Genomic DNA, 18,974 nt, shown 5'->3' on the forward strand with positions numbered 1-18,974 from the left:
CAGGAGGCCCCATTAGCTAAAGTGGTGCTTCAGGTTAAGAACAGTTTCAGGTTAAGAACGGACCTCCGGAACGAATTAAGTACTTAACCTGAGGTACCACTGTAATGAGGGTACTAACAGTAATTAGAATGCTTGACTTAGATCAGGAATACCCAGCTTCAAATCCCCATTCAGCCACAAAGCATCATGGGTGATACTGGGCCAGCCACATACTCTCAGCCATCACAGCATTGTTGTGTGGATAAAATGCAAGGGGGCATACACAATGGCAAGTATAATGTTTCTGTTTCTTTTAAATAACAACAGTGGGATATCTGAGACATCACCTGTGCATATCCCTTCAGACAACTAGTTTCCAAAAGACTCTTTAGATAGCAATTGGCTTTAGGTGTGCTATTGTGATCAAGTCTGGTATATACCTCAAAAAGACACAGGTGGCTTTATCAAAGGTGTCAGTGCTCTGAGTTCTCCCTGCACAGCAGCATGGGAAGTCCTATCAAGGAGACCTTACCAGGTAACTCAAGTGCAAGGCAAAGGGTGACCAGGAATGTTTTCTGAGGTGTGATGCTTTTCTAGGCAAAATTATTTGGATCTCTGTTTTCTAAACACATGCTAGTGGCAGCATGCTAAGGCTAAAGAGAAGCTTCTGTTAACATCAGATTCATTGAAGTACAACACTCATCGTCCCTGGTTGTTGGTCAGTCATACTACCTGGGGCTGATGGGAGCTGGAGTCCAACAAGATCTGGAGGGCTAGAGATTCCTCATCCCTGCCATAGGCATCTGGGTTGGCTGTTGTGAGAACGGGTTCACCACTATTCTAGAATGACAAACTCTGCATTTCCCCCCCTAAGGTTTTACTCAGAAGACAAAGAAGATACACTGTGGCCAGGAAGTAGTCTTTGGAGAGGTGAGGAAGCATTACATTGTGCTCAAAGAGGATTGAGTTTTCAGTTATGACACATTAGCATATGCTCCCAAAGTGTTTGTGGACAAGCGTCTTCACACTTGACATGTCTACCACAGCAAAATAGTGTCCCCAGGCTGATGAATAGCTTGAAGCAGCATGATCTGGCTGAAGGCATGCTTGTGCTCTTAGCCACAGAATCTCATTCTGCCCCACAGTCTACTTTTATTAAATCATATATTGTTATAATTTCCCCAGTATATTAAGATAGGTTACTGAGCAAAAAGAGAAAGTGATGACAAGCCTTCTCTCATCATTGTTTAATGTGTGAAGTTCTGTGACTCAAAAGATGTGATGACTGCCTTACTCTCATGTGTTCTTTTAAGATACCCCATACCTTGGTACCCATCTAACTATATATGACAGCCCTCACCACCCTCCAGATGTTTCGGATGACTTGCCTCAACAACATGGTGGGAGTTATAGTCCAAAATATCTGGAGGGCACCAGGTTGGTGAAGGCTGGTATATGTCATGAAGAACTGGGGAAGTGGGCTCTTCAGGAGCTCCAGGAGCCCACCATGAATTCTGCTGCTTGTCTTTTCTTTTTAGCTTTTTCGCTGGCCACACTATGGAAAGCTGATTATGGAAGAGATGTTGATTGTTAAAGTTTACAACTGCAGTAAGGTATTTAGTAATAGGTAAGTTCATATTTATTTCAAGCGGGTGACTATGAGGCACCAGCTAGATTTAGGCTTAGGGCAACAAGCCTGGCTGATGTCACCAATGTATGTGTCCATTTCACAAATTTCACAGAAATCAACACATGCCTCCATTGGGAAGGTCTTGTTGCTGTACTTTGCCTCAAGCAAATTGTGTTCTTTACGACTTCATGACCTTCCAGTGGACTCTGGATGGCACAACTGGGTTAAGTGGAGTTGAAATATATGCCCTTGGCTTAAATATCAACAGAATTAAATTTTGGTGATTTGGATGCAGGAGTATTGCGAGCTGTCTAAATCAGAGCTCAATTGAAGCAGATGGTGGTTCTAAACTGACCTGATGAATCCCTAATCCATATTCACCCTCTTCTTTGCCTACAGCCAAATACTCAAGCTTTGACACATACAGGCAGCCACCCCAGAGAGGTCAAATGACAATATGGGATCACATTTTGTGAAGTCACCAGGGTGTGGGAGGTGCAATGGCAGGTACATAAGTCAACATTGTTGAGAAACATTGCCACTGAACAATTGCAAGGCAATCAAGTTGTGCGAGCATTAGAGCTGGTTAAGATTTCAAACACTACTCCTTTGCTTGTACAAATGGCAACCATTTTGAGCAGGGGTTCTGTTCCTTGCCCCCCCCCTCACCACGCATTGGCAGAGCATGCATAAGCCTGCCCTGCCCCGTAACAGCCCGTTACGCCCCACCCACTGCACCCTATTCTGCCTCCCATTCCACCCCCATTCTGCCTTCTTCCAGGAAAAAAGGACCCAGAGGTCAGTGTCACGGGTCAATTGGATGCATGTAAAATGGCCACTGCCTGAATTCAACACCCACCAGTGCACAGCAAAAGGTGCATTCCTTGGGGGTCCATTATAAGCAGGGGAGAGGAAGGGCTCATGTGGTAATCTAACCTTTCTCCTGTCCCAGCACTTCAACTCAGACACCTTTACACATTCCAAAACAGCAAGAGAAACATGGGAGGAGGTGGTAAAGGGACTGGTGAAGCAGTGGCACAAGTGCAGGAGACTCAAGTGCTTTTAACCTGTTAAAGATATATCCATGATCTCTTGGCTGATACCTGGGTACCCTAACGGTCACATGTGTATACATGCTTGCCTACACACAAAGAAATGCAGTCTTCCTCAGTCTTTTCAATGGGTGGAATAGGAATAGTCAGATGTTGCTGGACTGCTGAGCTCCACATCCCTGATTCCCTGACTGTTGGTCATGCTGGATGGGGTTGATGTCCAATAGCATCTGGAGGGTACCACATTGGCTACCCATGATGCAGAATTACCAGCTCACACTGATATGTTTGGATTCATGTCTCATCATCACCCAGCATACTTTAGTACTCTGTTTCAACATTGTTTATTCTTTCATTGTAGATTACTTGGTTCCTTAGTTATAAGCCTTCAGCACTTAGTAACATCTGGACGACTAAACATCAGAGAGGCTCTGGTTGACAAAAACCACAGCATCACAGGTGTAAGTAGTTTGACTATCATCAGAATACTGGGATACTTGCATGGGTGTAGCCAAGGGTAAGGCTGGGGGGCAACTGCACCCCCCCCCCCAGTTCAAGTAAAACAATTGAAATACTTTACTAACTGACCAATCACGTCAGTCCTGCCCCCTATCAAAGTCCTGCCCCCTATCAAAGTCCTGCCCCCCCCCACAAAAATCCTGGCTATGCCCAGGGATACTTGAAAAGCACCAGTGAGCTGGCTTTTGAGTGCCTCAGCTAACTTGACAAAGCACTTAATATGTGTTAGGCTCCTATTTGCTGGAAAGAGATCCTACATGAGTTATGGAAGATTCTTTCTGTAGACATCTTCCATTGCTAACATGCTTAGATTTTGGTTTTGGGCATGCACAAAAAATGGTCCATTTATTATATGTTTAATTCCGCCATTCCTCCAAAGAGCTCAGAACAGCATACATGGTCCCTACCTCACAACTGTCCTGAGAGGTGGGTTAGGCTGAGATACTAGGCCTCCACTTAATTTAGCTCACTGTTATTTTTTACTTACTTTTGTAGGTGCATTTACTATATTCTCTTCTGTTTTAAAATATTCTTACGTATTTCATGCATGCATTTATCCATACCCAATACTTTTTTATGGGGGAGGGAGGAGGGGGATGCATACTCCTAAATATTTTGTGAATCTTTGTACTTTTGTCCATTTACCGTATTTCTTTTTCCTTATTTGATCTGTAAAATGGTGTTTTTCTTGAGTCAAAATGAGAGTACCCCTAAACATTTTTTAAAAGAAAAAAAGCACTGTCCATACCAATTTACATCCTGTATTTCAGGACCAAAAACCTCCCCAAGCCAGCTTCCTTATAACAGTTGTGGTCTTCCTATGGTTTGCCTTTCCCATACAGATATATATTGAACTAGAGCTGCGATACCAGCCTCCTGATGGAGCCGCAGGAACATGGGCTGAAGAAGATTTTGTCTATCAGATGAAAGACAGGTACTGGATATAATGTGAGAAGAAAATTACACTGGGCAGAAGGTAGGACTAGGCAGAAGTGTCCTTCCACTCAGGAAACCTAGCTCAGTCAGCCGCCTCCCAGTTACCAAACAGGTGGGCAGGATCCCTACCAACAGCTGGCAGAATCCCAAAATGGGTGTTCCAAGGGCTGAGAAAGGCTAGAGCTGGACTGAGCTTGCCTTGGAGCCAGTTTATAGCCAGAAAGATGGAATCAACTTTGATCATCCTCCCCATATGTGCTGAAACCAGCAGGGTTACAAATGTGGGAGTGGCTCCACTGCTCCACAAAGTCCCACCAGTGGGAGGGGAGAGTTTAGATTGCACCCTTAGTTTTAAAGCACAGACTTAGATGTCTGCTATTCAAACAGAATTCCTACAGGCATGTCTCCACCGTACCCTCCCCTGTTAGGAGATTTCAAAGCATTTCTACAATGAGCACAGAAATGTAAGATCAGCAAGGATAAGATTTCAGCACATACAGGGCTCATGCAAGTGCAAATTGAATGACTAGCCCCAGGCAATGTGGGTTTTGAGGCATGAAAGAGAAATTGTCACAGTTAAGCATATTACTCATAATGTTGCTTTGGAAGCAATTGCACCATAACTGGCCTCTCTCAACCACTAATCTGAGGAGTTCTGATTGCCATCACAATCACTCTGTTGGTATGAAATGTTAGGTCAAGAGAGACTGCAACCCATTAAGAAGATTCACCAGTCAGTGCAGCCAACATTGATATTATTCATGCACTCAGGTTTTCCAGAGAGTGGAGACAAAACAATTGCATTCCAGGGTTTTCACTGTTGACATCCTTTCTTTTTAAATATCTTGTTTATGACACCCCTGTCCCAACTGGGAAATAGACTAGAGCAACAGTTTAAACGCATAGTCATTATTCAGCTTCTAGTTAACTGCAGAAATTTAAACCCTCAGCAGGGATAAAGGGCCCTATTATGGAAATAACCCAAGAAAGGTTAAATTGGATAGAGAGCTATTTTCTGCAGTTGGTGCATGCTTGTCATTATTCCTTTTCTCCCCCTGTTTACTATAGCTCAGAGGTTATAATCCGCAACCCTGGATTTGAGGAGCTGGAGTAAGTGCCCTATTCCATTACCATTTTACAACCTGATATTCTGAGTTACTTGATCGAATACAAAAGCTTTTATGCACTGGTTCAAAACCACAAGTTGGGGCAGCGGCGTAGCGTGGGGGGCTGGGAGGGGGCCGTTGCCCTGGGTGCATTTTTTGAGGGGGCACAACCACTATAGTTCCCTTATGGAATGAAGCCGTGCCCAGGCTGGCCTTCGGGGCTGGGGCATGGGCGGTAGCTCCTCCACTCCCAAGTCAGCCCTGACCCAGGGGCGAAAGCGTTGGAGAGGTGGCGGCACTGCCCCTCTCAGATGCTGCGATCACACACAGCTTGGAAGCATCAGAGAGGCACTGCCACTGCCCCTCTCCAATGCTGCGATGATCTGGCACAGGAGGGAGCAGGGCGCTTCCAGCAGGCTCCAGTGGGTGAGTTTTGCGCCCCCAGCATGTCCCACCCACTTGATGCGTACATCCCCCTCTGCATGCATGCACGCCCTGGGCAGCTATCAGGGATGCAACGCCCTTGAGTTGGGGCATTGCTCTTACATTGTGAGTCAGCTTGGGGCGCTACAACAGGATAGCACTGGGAGAGCAACACTGCAAAGATGGTGACTTACCAGATTTGCTAGATGCAGTGTAGCAATGCCAAACATAGTTGTGATATGACACATAGTGGGCAAATAGTGCTTGCAATGGGCCTGTGATGGAATACACAGAATTACCCACAATATGAAAATATTTTACTCCAGAAACTCAAAGTTATAGTATGTTTTGTGTCTGCACAACTTTGGATGTTTCATTGTGTTGTTTCAACACTGGGTTGATTTAAATTGCTTTTATATTCTGTATGCTGTTTTTAGTTGGTTTGTGTCTCTTTTGTTTTGTTTCACTGGAAAGCAGGGGGGTGGGAAACTCCAGGTCTAGCCACAGTTAAGCATTATTATGTCTTATAGATCGAGAGGAAAAGAAGACATCCTTAAACCTCTGACACTGTAATAATTGATTAAAATTGATTAACTTGGAGTGGATTGTGTTGTTATTGATGAAGATAATAAAAATGAATAAAAAGGGAAGAACTAGATGCTGAGTTTTGGTCATGAATGATATAGATAAGATTTTTTTAAAGCTTCAGAGGCTGATAACTGTGATGCTGTAGGAACTGCATATATCTTGTGCTTCTTAAAGTTCCCTTTGCATGTAGCATGAGCTTGTGTTTGTTGCAGCCCTGATGAAGTGAAGCGAGCTGCTGATCTGGATAGGAAGGCTGCAGTACTTGGCAGGAAACTCGTCAAAGGCTTGGAGACTGATGATGATGAGGATGATTATTATGATGTGTCTGACATGGAGTTCTCCGGCATTGTCTTCACTCCTGTCAAGAGGTACTTTTCTGAAAGCACTTTAACACAAAAGGGTCTGTCTTCAGGTTCCTAGCTAGCTTGACACTTCATCACATAGCTATTTGATATCCCTTCAAAAAAGGAACCTGGTGTTAAGCACAGAGTACCTTTCAGAACAGTGTGTATGTGCTGTATGAGGGTCCTTCATCATTTATCAATAGAAACAGCATATTTCATAGGACCATAGAGTTGGAAGGGACCCTGAGGAGCATCTAGAATACCACTAAAAATTTGGAATTAGAGATTATCAATTACAGATTACACTTTCTTAATTGTTTGCATAAACCTGATTAGTGTTATTTACTAAATTTGTACACTGCTTTTTATCTGAAGATTACAAGGTGGTTCATAACATAAAAATACAAAATGATGGCACAGAAATGTTTAAAAGTTAAAGCAGAAAGTGCTTTGCTGAATTTCTGTTGAGAGAGCAATGACAATAAAAAGCATTTGATTTTAAGTCAACATTTCGTTTTCTTCTATTATCCTTCCCTTTTAAATTATGTTAACAAGGGTCACAGATCAAACTAAAAGCTTTACTTATTTACCCCCAAAATAAAGTAATGGTTTACAGAGAATGGCATTGCTGAAGTGTTTAATCACTGTTTTCTTTCCATTGCAGCCGTTCTAGGGTCTTTTCCAAATGGGACTTGTATGCTACTCCTAGACCACAGAACTTCCAGGTACTATACTTGCCAGTCTTCTTGTGTAAACTATTTAAGGCAGTGGCTCTCAAACTTATATATATATATATATATATATATATATATATATATATATAGGCCACACTTTCAGAATAAAAATATGCTCATACCACATCAAATTTTGTACTGGTATGAAATACATTGGAAAACAAAAAGAAACAACTCCTAGCAGTGCTTGATTTATAAGATAGAACACAACTATTTTATAATATGATCATAGGTTATCCAGAAAGTATAAAACATTGCAGCTACAAAAGAACATGAATCATTCCCAAAATACAATTATATATGTGCCTCTGATATACATACCTTAAGTATGTATACAAACTCAATGAGAGGTGTGAATTTGCTTTTGCCGGGTCTAAACCTCATTTATATTAGGTCTAATCTGAGATAAACTCTCATTTCCTCAACAACAGAAATGAATTGTTCAAATGCCCTTGAATTTTCTGGCAACATTTGCCATTTTCTCCTGCCACACCAGTTTGTCATTCCACACCCTTTAAGAACCACTGGTTTAAGGGAATGTTCATATTGCCTTAAGATTTCTGGGAAGGCATATGATATTTTATGGGACTACTCCCAAGTTATCAAACTCCTATTAGACTAGCCCAGGACATGTTAGATCAGGAGTGGGGGAACCTGTGCCCCTCCTGATGTTGAACTACAACTCCCATCATCCTTGACCATTAGCTGTGCTGCCTGGGGCTGGTGGGAGTTGGATTCCAACAACATCTGGAGGGCCATGGATTCCCCATCTCTGCCTGCAGATTAAAAGATTAAAATTCCCAAGTGACCCTGACATACCAGTAACTTGAGAAAAAACTCAAAGACACCTGCGCCTTTGAAACAAGCAATTTTCTCCTTCCTCTTATTTAATTCCATCTCCCATAATGTTGACATCCTCAGACTGATCCTAGGAAGTCTATTGTCTCCACAGATTGGCATAAACATTATTGAAGCCCAGAAATTGGTAGGAGTGAATATTGACCCTTTTGTAGTTGTGAAAATCGGAGATGAGAAGAGACGCACAGCAACACAAAAGTCAACCAACTGTCCCTTTTACAATGAGGTATGTAATGTACCGGCAAGATTCCATGACTCCATCGCTCAGAACTTCTAGTTTTGTACACATCCTAGCCACTGTTAGGCAGCTGACTGCAGTTTGCAGACTTCTCTCAAAAGATTCGCATGCTCTTGTATATGCTATAAAAGATGTTGCATTAACATGCAAGTCATGGCTAAATTATCAAGGTTGGCAGCTGCACACTTGAGTAATGGTTCTGTGTACAGTTGCTAAAACATTGCTGCAGCCTACTAGCACATGGAAGCCAGGAGTGTATAAATCAAACTACCCTGTGTTCACGATCACCTATTGGATTATCAGCATGTGGGTCAACCATTTATTCATTTGGGAGAGTGCTTTCTGTATAGAAATTTCACAACATGTGAGAAAGTCCTAAGCTTATGCACCTCTGTAGAGTATGGGTGGGGAACCTCTGGCCTCTGGATGAATCTTGCCCTGCCACGTCCAGTTTTCCCTGTGAGGCCATTTCCCCCCAAACCATAACCACTTGTCAATCAGCTCTCTTCACTGGGCAGTGCCAACTGATGGGTGGAGGGCAGGGTTCAGTGAGGTGGGCTGGGTATGGGTTCAAAAGTTTAGAGGAGTGGCTGCCAAAGTGGGAGATACACAGCTACACCCACAGAAGCCTTCCCTGGGTCCCTTTTCCCTCTTGCCCCTCCACATGCTGAAATCAGGATTAAAAGAAAGGTTTTATTGTAGCCAAAAAGTTTCAGTGAAGCCTAACTGTGGGGGTGGGGAACATTTTCAGCAGGGGGGTCTCAAATAGGGAAGGGTGAGTTAATGATGGACACCCCCCCCCCCCAGTTGTGAGCCTCCTGACTCAAAATGCCTCCCACACAGAGGTCCTCTGTTGACTACAATTGAATGTTTCCACCAGGCCTAATTACAATGGAACAGGGGTGATGGAGGGGTTGCAGTTGGGGAGGGAAGGGTGTCTTCTCCAGGAATAACACCTTTTGCCTTCAGTTAGACTTGGAGGAGGGCAGGAAGCAAAAACACTTTTGTCAAGACTAATTGTTGGTAAGGGAAGGGTATGTGCATTGATGTGACTGGTGTGTGCAAGATTGCAGTAAATGCATGTGGATATGCCATGTGGCGCTGTGGGTTAAACCACAGAGCCTAGGGCTTGCTGATCAGAAGGTCGGTGGTTCGAATCCCCGCAATGGGGTGAGCTCCCATTGCTCAGTCCCTGCTCCTGCCAACCTAGCAGTTCGAAAGCATGCAGTGCAAGTAGATAAATAGGTACTGCTCCAGCGGGAAGGTAAACGGCGTTTCCGTGTGCTGCTCTGGTTCGTCAGAAGTGGCTTAGTCATGCTGGCCACATGACCCGGAAGCTGTACGCTGGCTCCCTCAGCCAGTAAAGCGAAATGAGCGCCACAACCCCAGAGTCGTCCGTGACTTACCTTTACCTTATGCCATGTGTGCATATATGTGTGGCTGTAAAGTGTGCAGGTGTGAATGGCTTCAGTATGTGGATGGCTGCAGTGCTTGCGTGTTGCTCATGGCAGCTTCCCCAGTTTGCAAATTTGCACAATGGATGAAAAGGTTTGATGACTCCTGCTTTAAAGAAAGTATCTCATATGGGGGGGCGGGGGCGCTACTGTGGTCCTTGGAATATGATAGCACTCATGAGTCAGAATTCTTCACATTCCCTTCCAGTACTTTACATTTGAATTCCATGAACCGAGAGATGTTTTGTTCCACAGACTCATAGAGATTTCTGTAAGTATTAGCCATTGTGGGGCACTGTTATGGGGAGAGAGCTAACATGAGCCTATTCCATAGCAACATTGGTGCTAAGAACCGTAACAAACTAGATAGGGTACTAAACCATGCCTCTGCTTTAGGTTTCCTTCCTCTTCTTCCAAAGTTTTGCTGGTTCTTAGTTTCATAAGAATGACTGTCTCAGTGGAAACCATTACAATCCAAACCAATGTAGGCATTACTGTACTATTTTTCTTTGTGATATTTTATAGTGCCTTAACTGTGGGTGGCACTTTGCAGAAGGATCAGAGAGGTCCCTCCCCGCAATGAGCATGCAATCTGGAACTTAAAGTGCGAGAGACAACAAACAAAGGGGTGGGGGAGGGACAAATGAGATAAAATGTAATTATGTGCATCGAAGTTTTGTTATAGCTGAAAATCAGGATTCAGGGGTTAAGCCAAGTGTCCAATGAAAATGGTGTATTCTAGGAGAAATTTGAAGGAGCAGCTAAAGTAATCTGAACCTCAGCTCTACTGGGCTGCCTTGGTCCTAGGAGGTAGGAATTCTCAGTACCTAGGAAACAGTTTTCTAATGCGTTCTATGAATGCTGGAAAGGGTGGAAAAGATGAGCTGGTTGCCTTGTAAAATCCTTGCAACATCCCAAGGGTATCTACATTTCTCCATGGGAAAGTTTGATCATCTGTGTGACGATGCCCTATATCTGTCATCTGGAATGCTGAAATAGAGGCTGCTTTTATAAATAACATGCAGATGTGTTCCACACTCTGTCTCAAATACTTTATTAATATTCAACATCCTGACATTGCAAGAAGGAAAAATAATTTGATTAAACTTCTAAATTGAAAAGAAGCACCAGAGAAATCATACCATTGTTGAGCAAAAGAGCTTTACAATTTATTTGTAGACTTATAACACAAGATTAGCGAAGACTGACAACTTTGAAATACACCCTTCATCTTTTAAACTTGTCTCTGTTTCATATAGTACAGTTGAACTTGGCCTTTTTTTGCCACTCTCCCTATCTTTTGGAACCACCGAACAATTCTATTAGCTCAGTTCCCTCCACCACTGCTGATAGAGGCTACTACAGTACTACTACTGTAGCATTAATCATGTTCTGCACACCTTTTAACAATACTGAGAAAGTGGTTTGTATTACTTTGCAGGTCTTCCATTCAAAGAAGATCCGATTCTTAGGTGCACTCATAGGGATATTCAAGGTTGATCTAGCAACTATATACAACCAGCCAGGTACAGTACTTGGAAGTGATTCTTGATTTCCTTTTCCATTATCTGCTTTGAGCCTATGATATGAGTCACCCTTGCATTATGGTCTTTTTTGAACTCGTTCTTTCACAACAACATAATTTACAATTAAATAATGAATGAGAACATTGTAAAATGGGTTTTCATCTGCCTAGTCAGGGCAGCCCCAATACATTTTTGCTGAAAACTAAGGATAACATTGTGCCTTTCCCTATTCCATGTACAAAAGGCAACCAGTCTGGCGGCGGCTGAATCTTCCTTGAACACTGGTGAAGGGTAGCAGACTTGCAAGTGGGGAGGAGGGTGCAGGGCTGCATAGCTCACACAATTCTAACCTCCAACATCTTGTTGCCTCTTGCTAGCATCAGACCCTCCAAGTGTCCCTATTTTCCAGCGACATCCCTGATTTAGAGAAGCCACCCCGGTTTCTGATTTGATCCCAGAATGTCCAACTTTTCCTTAGGTTGTCCCTATTTGCATTGGAGCGAATGGAGTTATTCAACCCCCAAGCGGTCTGAAGGCAATTCTGTATAGGGAAGTTTTTTTTTAATGTTTAATGTTTTATTATTATTTTTATATGTTGGAAGCTGGATATTGATTTTTGCTTGCTAAGTGTCTTCCCTGGTACTTTGTGTGGATAATACAACTCTGCTGGCTTTTTTCTGAGGCTTTGAACTTGTGATGGAAGTTCTCATTATAATATGTATTGAATCCAAGAAAATTGTGAATCAGATATTCTCTCTTTATGTCCTTTTAGATCACAGATTTTACCAGAAGTGGGCTGTTATTCATGACCCCAAGGACACCAGGGCAGGAGTCAAAGGCTTTGTGAAATGCAACATTTCTGTCATTGCACGAGGGGATGTAATGAGTTCCCTTCCCACTACCTCAACAAGTCAGAATGAAGACATTGAAAAGTAAGTTTGTGTTATGGAGAGGTATGTAGTGTGTTCTCCCAAAGGATTGGCAAGGGATTGATAGCTAATGTTACTCAAGATTAGAGAACTGATGGAATTAGCCATTGTTCTGATTCAGTGATCTCCTTTCCTTCAATTTTAGTTAGCCTCTGGTTTTCTAGGAGCTGTGAACACTATTTAGAACTCAAATATATTCCTTTCAGGAACTTGCTGCTGCCTAAAAGAGTCCCAGCTGAAAGGCCATGGGCGAAATTCTGCATCAAAATGTACAAGGCAGAGGGTCTTCCCAGCATGAGTGCAGGAATCATGGGTGGTTTCTCAAAGATTGTGGGTGAGAAGAAAGTCTTCATTGATCCATATGTGCAAGTTGTTTTTTCTGGTCAGCAGGTAAGTTTAAGCTTGAGCAACTGATTTCTGTGAAATGTTTGGTTCTTTGTTCTGTGGCTCGCAACAGTCCAGTCTATGTAACTTGAACAAATGCTTTTCTAATGCATCATAATAGAGAGAGGGTATGTACTAAGAATGTAGGAAGCTGATTAGAAAACTGATTAGAGAGACAACCTTCTCCTCCATTACTTTGCCTAATCCTTTTTTAAACCATCCAAGTTAGTGGCCATCACTACTTCCTGTTCAAGTAAGTTCCATAGTTTAAATATGTGCTGTGTGAAGAAGTGCTTTCAAAAATCTGTCCTGAATCTTCCAACATTCACCTCATTGGATGTCCACACATTATTATGAATGGAAAATTAATGTTGTGTTGTTTCAAAGTGGAAACTTCTGTTGTTTTCCCTTGCGTGCAATCTTGATTCATTTCTTTGGTTCAGGGAGAAACTTCGGTTGAAAGCAGTACCACAGAACCAGTGTGGAATGAACAGATCAGCTTCATTGAAATGTTCCCGCCTCTTGTCAGAAAAATAAAAGTCCAAATGTTGGATGATGCCAACATTGGAGATGTTGCCCTTGCCACACACTTTATTGATCTGCAGCAAATATCTGACCCTGGCAGAAATGGTGAGCCCCCTCAGAGCAGCAGGCACTTCTGAATGTTCAAATGATTCTTTCACTCATTGCCTATTTGTCTGGAGTGGTTTGTTGTTGTTTTTTTAAAAAAATTGATTATATCTTTAATCTTATCTTCTGAGCTACCTGTCCGGGGAATATATTTGAAGGATGGAATACATACAAGCATATAATAAATATTAATTTATCTACTACAGCTCAGCTGGCCGGGTATGCAAATATGTCCATCTTTGTGTGTGTAGAAGCACAAGTAGGGGAGATCTGATGGGCACCCAAATCTAAGGCTGCATGTACACAACACAGTTAGAGCACTTTTAAAGCATATACCCGCAAATAATCATGGGAACTATAGTTTACCCCTCACAGAACTGTAATTCCCAGCACCCTTAACAAACTACAGTTTCCAAGATTTGGGTGTGTGTGCTGTACGTGTATGGTACGTAGGCAATCCATGGGATATGGCCACAGTCATTCCTGCTGAATTCTGTTTGGTTATAGCCAGTATCTAGGAGGGTCACCAAGAGTCTCCTGCTCTGCTCTGCTCTGCTCTGCTCTGCTCCGTAGTGGGGAATGACATGTGTGAAATTCTGAACAGAATTCAAAAATGTCTTTTCCCACAGGCTTTAATCCCACCTTTGGCCCAACCTGGGTGAATTTATATGGATCACCCAAGAATTCTGCCCTGCGAGATGTACACAAAGATCTCAATGAAGGTCTGGGTGAAGGCATATTCTATCGTGGGCGCCTTCTCATGGCCATTAGTGTGGAGATCTTTAGCACTATCCAGGCAGCAGAGAAAAAGCCTGTGGAAGCTCTCAAAGGTGCCCTAAGTAAGCTGAAGCTGAAGAAAAAGAGCAAAAAGGCCAAGGAGAAATCCAAAGCTTCTGTCAAAGAGCAGCAACAAAGCCAAGCTGAGGGTGACGTCCTGGAGGAGTCTGACCAGCCAAGTGAGGTGATTGTGGAGGTAGAGGACCTCCATCCTCTCCCAGAGGTAAGTCTCATATTTAGATCTTAAAGCAAAGCTCTGGCTGTGTGCATTGCCTTCTTCTATACACACATATATGTGAATTCCAGAATAGAGATGAAACGTTTCCTGGACAGCTACAAAAGTAATATAATTGTCTCTTACAAAGGCACTATGTAAGACAAAGGTACTATGTTGCAAGGTAGGTACTAAGTTGAAATTCTGAAATCTTGAAATTGTAAGGATCTCTTTCACATTTCAAATTTAAAGAGTTGTGATAAATTGTTTCAAGACGCTTAAGCAAATATGTTGCCCCTCCAGATGTTTGACTCCAGCTCAAAGCTGCTCTAGCCAGCATAGTCAATGATAGTTCAACAACATCTGAAGGACCAAAGGTTTCCCCATCCCTGATCTAGCAGATAACGCTCCCCTTAGACTCTGTGGAGGAAAGGAAAGTGTTTGGTACACATGTGCTTTTACAGTAACTATGCAGCACTTTACAATTCATACAGTGTTTGCAATGGGAACAGTGAGCAGGTAGAGATGGTGATTATACAACAGAATTATATAGATAAGGACAAAGAGCTCTGACCTGCTCTATCACAGCGAAAAGGGCAAATGAAATGAGAAAAGCACCACACCCATGTCATAGAGCCTTCCCTTCCTGGTCTGGCTGCAAATCTAATAACATTTTATGAAATAAGTAAATATAGTAGGTTGCCTGACTTACAGTTCCAAGGAAGTTTTTTCTTTTTTCTTTTAATAAAAACAGCTACAGACCTTTGAAACTATAGACTTAGGCTCCAGCAAACATTTCCCTCGTTCTCTTTGAGCCATTGGCTTGAGCCTGGAATATCAATTAACCAGAGGGCAGGCTCAGCTTCCGAGATGCCTAGCAAGCTAGGCTGCACCAAACAAGCAGGTTAGGGGGAGTGAACAAATGATGATTTGATTTTTTCATGGGTCATCTAATGCATCAACTTCTGCATGAGTATTCTTTTGCACTCAGAACTCCAGATCAAGTGGTTGACTTATTTCTCCAATATTCACATCCTTCTCCCAAGGTGATATCATCCATATACTGACCTGTAAAACAGAAACCGAGCTGAGCCAGCCAGTCATTAATCTAATCACCTATGGAACCCCACAGCTGTTTGCCTTTGTTTGTCTTGGGTGGCATTTGTATTAAGATTAGTGTGTTGGATTAAGACACAGTGAATTAACTTTGCCTTGTCTCTTCAGTTAGAATCCAGCTTCCAGTTTTCCCCACCCAGCCTTCTCTTGGATGAAGAGAAACCCTACTATGAGTCTCTCTTTAGAGCCCAGCCCAAAGCGGCTATGAATAGGCCATGAATAAACTTGCAATACAAGCAATAGATGTGTGAAGCCTGAATTGGTGTCAGTGTTTAGCAGCCATCACAAATTACTACTTGGATTTATCCACAAGTTAGTTTTCTGAATTATTATTTGAGGAGGTCAATATTGTAAAGCTAGGCTGTTTTGAAACTAAATTTCTTTGTTGTTGTTCAGAATGCCCTGGGCGTGAAAGAAGAATTCCTTCTCTTTGCCTCCTTCTTTGAGGTGACTATGATGGAGCCAGCAATAGGTAGCAAGCCTGTGAAGTTTGAGATCTCCATAGGTAAATTTGACAGAGACTTGTGTTCACTGTAAAACAGTTTCTTCCCAATGCATCTCCTTTTTTGTTTTTATCTCATGCTTTCTATTCTCGTATTCTCTTATATAAATGCCCCTCTCTTTGTGACTACCTTGTACGCTTAGCTTTGCAACTACACCAAATATACAGCCTTCTCTGCAATAGGCCACAGTGAAATTGGCCAGGTTTTCAGCCTGGCACATTTTGCTTAAGGATTAGCACTCGCAAAATGGCTTGGAAAATGCCCCCAGTGGATTATCTCCACACGTAGTTGGCCCTGTTTGTCTCTGCCTTCACTGTCATTGCTCTTAAAGCACCTAAGAAAGTGGAAGCTTTTGGTTACCCATGCAGGTGTTTGTTCACTGTAAGTACAAGCAAGAGAACAGTCTAGGAAAATGGGAATTCATTGCTTTTACTCAGATGAGGGATGGAAGGAACTGTCAGTTTGAGTTTTCTTAGTTTCTAATTTTTCCAGAATTATTGATCTATCCACATTTTGAAGCAATTTGCAGACGTATTTGTTTGTTTATTTTTAAAATCCACATGGAAATTCATCAGTATTTTCATGTGAATTTATCCTAATAAACACATCTTTTTAAGCCATTTTAATGTACATTTTTTTGCAAAAAAAAACCCCAACGGCCCCTAACTTAATGCATGCTACTTTCACGAAGATCTTAATTTTTATGCAGTTTTCCCCAATATATGCATTTTTTGTAAGTGGTGTTTGGTTGGAGAACTGAATCGGAAAACTTGGAGAAGTAAGAATTTTTAAGGAAAGCTGTGTTTTGGTTCTCATGAGTGTGAATTTGATAGGTTTGGCTTTTACTACAAACTGATTTGAATTTCTCCCGGCTCTCTAACTCAAACCATAGATTCTAATATACTAGAGCATGCATGTTATGAACACAAGCTGTTAATGCTCCAGAGATATTTATAATATTATAAATATTATAAATTTATTTTTATAATTATATAACATTATAGATATGAAATGTTAATGAGAATAAAGAATAACTATACTCATCTTCAAGGGAACTATGGCAAAGCTGAAGAAGTGATGACCAAAATTTCCAAGAAAGATGAGAAGGGAGAAAAGAGTGAAGACAAGCAACCTTTGCTGGAACCCAGTTCAGATGATGAGCTGGATATTGAAGTCATAGCACCAAGTACACCTTTGCTTGATAAATCTATGACTGAGAACCTAAGACCTGAATCCACTGAATATGACAAGTAATTACTCTTCATACTCTTAGCCCTGTTTGTGTCTTCATGTCCGTTCATTCATTTCTAATATAGTACATTCAAAAAATTATGTTGAGGCATTCGTCTGAACACCTGAGTGCAAAACTCTATAAGGGGACAGAAACACACTCGCAAGTTTTGCTCCCCAATGTCATTGCATACATCATCTCCCCGAACTTCCTTATTGCACAGAACTTTATAAGCCCTTCTGATCAGGAAAGCCTTTTAATTATTACTGTATTATCCAGTAAGGAACTGTTCAATGCTACTATCTAATTTTGGCATGGGAAAGTGGAATGGATTTTCATATATGTCAAATTTGTGTAGCAGAAACACAGTTTTCTATATTTCTGTACTTTGGCACTGCTTTTTTTTTAAAAAAAAGAAAACACCAAGGGAAAAGCAGTTCTTTATCCTGTAAAGCCACCCCTACTGATATTAGGGAGTGTGTGGTGCTGTGGTTTAAACCACTGAGCCTCTTGGGCTTGCTGATCAGAAGGTTGGTAGTTCAAATCCATGCGACGGGGTGAGCTCATGTTGCTCTGTCCCAGCTCCTGCCAACCTAGCAGTTTGAAAGCATACCAGTGCGAGTAGATAAATAGGTACCACTCCGGCAGGAAGGTAAATGGCATTTCCGTGTGCCAGAAGCGGTTTAGTCATGCTAGTCACATGACCCAGAAAGCTGTCTGCAAACAAACACCAACTCCCTTGGCCTGAAGCGAGATGAGTGCCACACCCCATAGTCACCTTTGACTGAATTTAACCATTCAGGGGTCCTTTACCTTACTGATATTATATATCTGAGTATAACTCTTGCATGCAGACAGTTGTTAGCTATTAGTAGAAGGTTTGTAAAATTTGTCTGTTTGCTGCTCTTAGCTCTTACAGCTGCGTGCCAATGCTGCATGAGAAGCCCTGTGTGTATGTTTGGAGCTACTGGGAAGATTATACCTGGAGACTCTGTAATTCCAACTGGATTGTCAAAATAGCAGAGCGTTTGGTAAAGTATTGCCCTACCTTTAAAGGCTCTGTCAATCCCTGATACTTTTTTCCTGATATACTTGTTTTATTTGCACCACACATCCTTAACTGGACTGAGAAAAAGCATGATTGAGATTAGATTCAGAGTACTCTCAGCTCTGTTCCTGATGAAGGATGATATCCTTACTGCTTATATATGAGATACTTACTTTGTTATCTTTGGAATTCCTTACACCAGGAAGTATGTATGGCCCCTGCACTTCCAACTTTTAAGGAGATCTTTCCCCCCTGCTTCGTTTAGCTTTTCTATTGAACTCTGTTGATTTTATACTGACTTGTATTCCCCACCCCCATCTCTGAGCGGTGCGAGATTCCAGAGATTCCAGGCGCTTACCCAGGATTTATGTTTCCTTTTGGAAACGAGGTACAGCAGAGACTGTGGTGTCTTTATCATATATGGCTTATTTACACATATATACAACCTTAGTCTTCAGCGGAGGGGTTCACTGCATCTGCACCCCCAAAAAGGTATTGTTTCTCCCATAGCTGCAGCCTTGGATTGAAACAGAAATCAAACATTGCTCTGACTCTCTCTCCAGCTTGCTGCTTTTCTTCTAGGTTACATTATTGCAAATCAACTCTGACTTCCCCCCCCAAACTAACCATGAGCTAGGGAGGGGCCACACCCATTTGCCGTATCACACAGAGCTCCTTTCCTTTGTTTCCATTAATAGCTCATCATCCAGGTTATCACTTCAACACAGGAAGCTAGCCTGGCTTATATTTTAACA

At 42.1% G+C, this 18,974-nt stretch overlaps 1 protein-coding gene across 2 annotated transcripts in view; it reads left to right on the forward strand.

The window, feature by feature from the left end:
- LOC310679169 (fer-1-like protein 4) overlaps positions 1-18,974 on the forward strand; it is a 50,535-nt gene that overhangs the window by 3,272 nt on the left and 28,289 nt on the right. For both annotated transcript variants that reach the window (XM_083443952.1, XM_083443951.1), the window contains exons 2-18: positions 854-909; positions 1,518-1,606; positions 3,023-3,122; positions 4,023-4,114; positions 5,185-5,226; positions 6,446-6,601; positions 7,242-7,302; positions 8,264-8,395; positions 10,070-10,132; positions 11,303-11,387; positions 12,160-12,319; positions 12,523-12,706; positions 13,144-13,330; positions 13,960-14,330; positions 15,834-15,942; positions 16,992-17,190; positions 18,082-18,202. In XM_083443952.1, the coding sequence (XP_083300078.1) occupies positions 854-909; positions 1,518-1,606; positions 3,023-3,122; positions 4,023-4,114; positions 5,185-5,226; positions 6,446-6,601; positions 7,242-7,302; positions 8,264-8,395; positions 10,070-10,132; positions 11,303-11,387; positions 12,160-12,319; positions 12,523-12,706; positions 13,144-13,330; positions 13,960-14,330; positions 15,834-15,942; positions 16,992-17,190; positions 18,082-18,202 (2,207 nt within the window). The remainder of the gene's footprint in view (positions 1-853; positions 910-1,517; positions 1,607-3,022; positions 3,123-4,022; positions 4,115-5,184; positions 5,227-6,445; positions 6,602-7,241; positions 7,303-8,263; positions 8,396-10,069; positions 10,133-11,302; positions 11,388-12,159; positions 12,320-12,522; positions 12,707-13,143; positions 13,331-13,959; positions 14,331-15,833; positions 15,943-16,991; positions 17,191-18,081; positions 18,203-18,974) is intronic.

This window comes from Podarcis tiliguerta (assembly GCF_965153285.1).
Source record: "Podarcis tiliguerta genome assembly, chromosome: 6".
NCBI classification, from domain to species: domain Eukaryota; kingdom Metazoa; phylum Chordata; class Lepidosauria; order Squamata; family Lacertidae; genus Podarcis; species Podarcis tiliguerta.